This window comes from Trachemys scripta, chromosome 1 (assembly GCF_013100865.1).
Source record: "Trachemys scripta elegans isolate TJP31775 chromosome 1, CAS_Tse_1.0, whole genome shotgun sequence".
Lineage (NCBI taxonomy): Eukaryota > Metazoa > Chordata > Testudines > Emydidae > Trachemys > Trachemys scripta.
This window is the reverse complement of record NC_048298.1, coordinates 339,580,122-339,585,935: the sequence shown is the minus strand read 5'-3', so window position 1 is coordinate 339,585,935 and position 5,814 is coordinate 339,580,122. Positions and strand designations below refer to the sequence as shown.

Here is a 5,814-nt window from a genome sequence, read left to right as displayed (position 1 = left end):
GGAAAGAGGTGGGCCCTTGGGGTCAAGTTACCAGCAATTTGAAAGCTGTCAACACAGTGAGTTGTACACAAAATAATTCCCCAATTGTTACACTAAAACAGCACAGTAAGGTCAAGAAAGCGTTTAATATCTCCCTGACTATCCAGTATGTGATCCAGGGAACAGGGCCAAGCACCAGGTCACAAGCCAGCTCTGCGCAGAGCTCGGTCTGAGAACAAGAGCACTCGGAGAAAACATTAGGTCCCTTTCTGAGTTAAGAGCCGGAGCAGCCTGTCCCGGATCTGTTTCGTCCTCACACCGAAAATGATGGGGTTTAGCATGGGGGGCACCAGGAGGCACACATTAGCAAAGAGAACATGGAAATGCAGGGCCACATGGTGGCCAAACCGATAAGTGAACATAGAGAAGAGTGCTGGGATGTAAAAGGCTAAAATGGCATAGAGGTGGGAGCCACAGGTCCCAAAAGTCTTGAGCCGGGTGTCCTTTGTGGGGAGTCTGAAGATGGCCCTGAGGATCTGGGTATAGGACACGGCAATAAAAAACACATCTACTGTGATGACCAAGTTTCCCACAATGAGGCCATAGTAACTACTGATGCGGATGTCAGCACAGGCCAGATTCACAACGGCCATGTGATCACAGGCTGTGTGGGGGATGATGTTGGTTCTGCAATATGGCCACTGTCTTGCTATCAAGGGACTGGGCAGTGTGAGCACGCCGCCATGCAAAGCCACAGCCAGGCCGATCTTGACCACCACAGGGTTTGTCAGGGTGGTGGAATGTCTCAGTGGATCGCAGATGGCCACGTAGCGATCAAAAGCCATGGCCATGAAGATCCCAGACTGCATTCCAAAGAAGCAGGCAATGAAGAACATCTGGGTGAGGCAGGCACTGAAATCTATTTCCCTGGAATTGAACCAGAAGATGCTCAGCATTTTGGGAATTGTGCATGTGCACAGGACGAGGTCAGTGACAGCCAGCATGCAGAGGAAATAGTACATGGGTCCATGGAGGCTCGGCTCCGTCTTCATGATGAACAGGAGGATGAAGTTCCCCAAGATGGCTATGACATACATGGTGCAGAAGGGGATGGAGATCCAGACATGGGCTGTCTCCAGGCCAGGAATGCCCAGCAAGATGAAGGTGGAGGGGTTGGTGAAGTTGGTTGTGCTGGAATCTGGCATGGAGTAGGGGGAGACGGTCTCCAACTCGGAGGCAGAACGGTGTTTCCTGTATGTACCGTATATTCCCCTGCCTTCCTGTAGGTGTCCAGGGTCTAGGATGAAGGTCGCAGTACAAATGCCTGGATAGAGAGATAATGTTAATATGGGACACTACATGCACAACTGGAGGATGGTCTCATGCGTGATTGCTTTACACACGGAAAAATGCCATTTTTATTTTTGAGATTAATGAATTATGAAAAAATTTATTCCTACTAATGCCAATTCCATTTTTATGGTGCTCCATCCATCAGTAATTCCTACATGTTGTTTTGAGGAAAACCTGAAAAGGCACCAGCAGGAAACACAAGTGTGGATTCTGGTTATCCATCATTGTTCCGTAATGCAATGAAAGCCAGGCTAGAAACTTCCCCATGCACCTGGTTGTTCAAAATGTGAGAGTGGAAAATACCCAAACCTTTGCCAAGACAGGTGCTAGGGGGACATTTCCCAATTAGAACACATCCCAGGGAAAATACCTGGGCCTCACTGTTAGCAGCTCTGTGAAAACACCTGCTCATTTGCAGTAGTGGCCAAAACAAAGATAAAGATAAAAATAAAGATAAAGGAAACATTTAGACCAAACAAAATGGGAATGAAAATTGGGACTTCTCTAAGAAGAGATTATTACCTAGCTACAAAACCAAGATTCCAGAGTCAAGAAAGCAGAGAACTTTGGACAAAAGAGAAAGGAAACTTGTTAACATTTGGAAAGGACCACAGACTTACACTCTCTCTCATCATGCCCATGTTGCAGTGGGTTTGTCAAGTGGGTGAGCTCCTCAGCAAGAGATGGGTAGCTGTGAATTCTGAGACAGACTTGTCTTCCCTGGGAATCCCCCTCAGATAGTCGTGTCCCACATCTCTCTCACTCCAGCATCTGCAGCAACATTGCACACTGAGAACTGACACCGGGATGTGCACTGGTTATATTACAGCTCTGTGCAATCCCAGTGGGGTTCACTCAGCATCTAGGGGAGAAGAGGAATCTGGATGTTAACAGGCTGGACACAAGCCTCTCTGCACCTCTGTGCTGTTTATCCAGCTTTAGCAGTAAACAGTAATTAAGGGATCATCCCAAGGGAGATGAGAACACTTGGGCTCTGTGCTGAGTCAGAGAGGAATTGGCTGCTCTGTGCATTTGTGCATATTTAAAAATTATAGTTGATTAGCAAGAAAACTAGGGTTTTCTTGAGTCCTGAGTTCCCTGCCGGTAATGAGGGGAAAGAAGTGGATGTGTTATTCCTTGACTTTAGCAAAACTTTTGATACGGTCTCCCACAGTATTCTTGCCAGCAAGTTAAAGAAGTACGGGCTAGATGAATGGACTATAATGTGGATAAAAAGCTGGCTAGATCATGGGGCTCAATGGGTAGTGACCAATGGCTCCATGTCTAGTTGGCAGCCGATATGAAGTGGAGTACCCCAAGGGTCGGTCCTGGGGCCGTTTTTGTACAATATCTTCATTAATGATCTTGAGGATGGCGTGGACTGCACTCTCAGCAAGTTTGCAGATGACACTAAACTGGGAGGAGTGGTAGATAAGCTGATGATAGGGATAGGATTCAGAGGGAACTAGATAAATTAGAGGATTGGACCAAAAGAAATCTGATGAGGTTCAATGAGGACAAGTGCAGAGTCCTGCACTTAGGAGGGAAGAATCCCATGCACTGCTACAGACTAGGGACTGAATGACTAGGCAGCAGTTCTACAGAAGAGGACCTCGGGGTTAGAGTGGAGAAGAAGCTGGATATGAGTCAACAGTGTGCCTTTGTGGTCAAGAAGGTTAACGGCATTTTGGGCTGTATAAGTAGGAGCATTGCCAGCAGATTGTCGGACATGATCATTCCCCTCTCTTTGGCATTGGTGAGGCCTCATCTGGAATACTGTGTCCATTTTTGGGCCCCGCACACAAGAAGGATGTAGAAAAATGGAAAAAGTGCAGTGGAGGGCACAAAAATGATTAGGGGTCTGGAGCACATGATTTATGAATATAGGCTGAGGGACCTGGGATTATTTAGTCAGCAGAAGAGAAGAAAGAGGGGGGATTTGATAGCTGCTTTCAACTACCTGAAAGGGGGTTCTAAAGAGGATGGATCTAGACTGTTCTCAGTGGTACTAGATGACAGAAGAAGGAGTAATGGTCTCAAGTTGCAGTGTGGGAGGTTTAGGTTGGATATTTGGGAAAACATTTTCACTAGGAGGGTGGTGAAGCACTGGAATGTGTTACCTAGGGAGGTGGTGGAGTCTCCTTCCTTAGAGGTTTTTAAGGTCAGGCTTGACAAAGCCCTGGCTGTGATCATTTAGTTGGGATTGGTCCTGCTTTGAGCAGGGGGTTGGACAAGATGACCTCCTGAGGCCCCTTCCACTCTGATATTCTATGATTCTATGAACCATGGTCTTTCTGTCAGTAACTGAGTATATGACAAGGAAATAGACTTAGATATAGGAAAACCTCTGTGTTGTGTTCGTTTGATGGACTTCCTCTCTGTACAACCTGGAAGTGCAGTACCTCTGAGCCCTCGGGCATACCAATCTCAGCCCCCTATCACATGGTGTGGCTATGACAAGCTGCAATCCTCTCCAGGTTTTCAACTTACACAGCCATACACAGACAGGTATCCACTCAGCCGCAGTTACATGAATACTTTCACAAGTCACTCATGAACCAGCAATAGTGGGGCTCCAGCCAGTTCCCCCCACCCACCCACCCACCCACCTACCCAACTCCACAGCCTAGGACCCAGAGCTTTGTCATCTTGTCCTGGTCAGAAGCTTGACCAGTGTAAATTTCTAACCCAGTATGCCCTGCTCTCAATGTGGAGAGTACAATGCACCAGCACCTCTTCCTGAGGGCTTTGGCTTTCCTGACCATGGGATGCTGTTCCAGGAGGAAGGACTGCTAAGCAGAGATGTGGTCCACCTATCCAGGAAGGGGAATAGCATATTTGGATACAGACAGGCTAACCTATTTAGAAGAGGGCAGGTGACCAAAGCACAGAGGTAAGTCCAAAACATGGAGGCCTGGGAGAAGGGTCAGAAATAGGGGAGGGGGAGCATGGGCTGTAATTCCAGGGATCAAAGAGGGCAAGACAGAACTGGGTGGTGAAAATCAAATCAGTATCTTCAAAGTCTGTATACTAATGCAAGTATGGGGAATAAGCAGGAAGAAATCATAATGCTAGTAAATGAACACAACTATAACATAGTTGGCATCACAGAGACTTGGTGGGATAAGACACATGACTGGAATATTGGTATAGAAGGGCATACATAGTGCAGGAAGAAGAGGCTGGGAAAAAAGGGAGGAGGTGTTGCCTTATATATAAAAATGTATACATTTGGTCTGAGGTTGAGATGGAAATAGGAGAGAGTCCCTGGTAAGGATAAAAGAGGTAAAAAACAAGGGTGTCTACTACAGACCACCTAACCAGGAAGAGGAGGTGGATGAGGCTTTTTTTAAACAACAAACAAAAAAGCACAGAATTTGATGGTGATGGGGCAGTTCAACTACCCAGACATCTGCTGGGAAAATAACACAACAGGGTACAGATTATTCGACAAGTTCTTGGAATGTATTGGAGACATTTTTTTTTTCATTCCAGAAGGTGGAGAAAGCTGCTAGGGGAGAGGCTGTTCTAGATTTGATTTTGAGAAATAGGAAGGAAAATGGAAGCAGCTTGGGTGATAGTGATCATGAAATGAGATAGTTCATGATTCTAAGAATAGTAGGAGGGAAAACAGCAAACTAAAGTCATCTTCAATTGTTTTTCCTCTTAGACTTGCTTCCCACAGGATCTTACCTACCAACTCTCTCAGTTCGTTAAAGTCTGCCTTCTTGATATCCATGGCACAAGAGAAAACTATTCCACTGAGTAGGAAAGATAGGAAGTATGGGAAGACCACCCTAGCTTATCTTGTATCATCTTTAATACCTAAAAATCATAAAAGAGTCCTACAAAAAGTGGAAATTAGATCAAATTACAAAGGATGAATATAAACAAATAACATAAGTATGCAGGGGCAAAATTAGAAAGGTCAAGGCACAAAGCGAGATTAAACTAGCTAGAGACATAAAGGGTAACAAGAAAACATTCTACAAATACAATAGAAGCAAGTGGAAGACCAAGGACAAGGTAGGCCCATTACTCAATGAAGAGGGAAAAGCAATAACAGAAAATGTGGAAATGACAGAAGTGCTTAATGACTTCTGTGTTTCGCTTTTCACCAAGAAGGTTGGTGGCAATTGTTCACCTAATATAGTTAATGCCAGTGAAAATGAGGTAGGATCAGAGGCTAAAATAGGGAAAATACAAGTCATCAGGGCCTGATGGAATGTATACTCAAGGAGCTGACTGAGGAGATATCCGAACCATTAATTATTATCTTTGAAATGTCATGGAATATGGGAGAGATTCCAGAAGACTAGGAAAGTGCACATATAATGCCTATCTATAAAAAGGGAAATAAGGGCAATCCAGGGAATTACAGACCAGTCAGCTTAACTTCTGTACATGGAAAGACAATGAAGCAAATAATTAAGGAAACCATCTGCAAACATCTAGAAGATAATAATATAGTCCGCATGGATT

The 5,814-nt window shown here is 45.1% G+C and overlaps 1 protein-coding gene across 1 annotated transcript; it reads right to left on the bottom strand.

Moving 5' to 3' along the window:
- Positions 1-236: 236 nt before the first annotated feature.
- On the bottom strand, positions 237-1,184 carry LOC117873370 (olfactory receptor 52E4-like). Its single transcript, XM_034762685.1, has one exon. The coding sequence runs from the start codon at positions 1,182-1,184 to the stop codon at positions 237-239; it is 948 nt and encodes a 315-aa protein (XP_034618576.1).
- Positions 1,185-5,814: the final 4,630 nt, after the last annotated feature.

Coding starts and splice junctions, on each gene's coding strand:
- LOC117873370 (XM_034762685.1), bottom strand. CDS start 1,184: ATGCCAGATTCCAGCACAACCAACTTCACCAACCCCTCCACCTTCATC.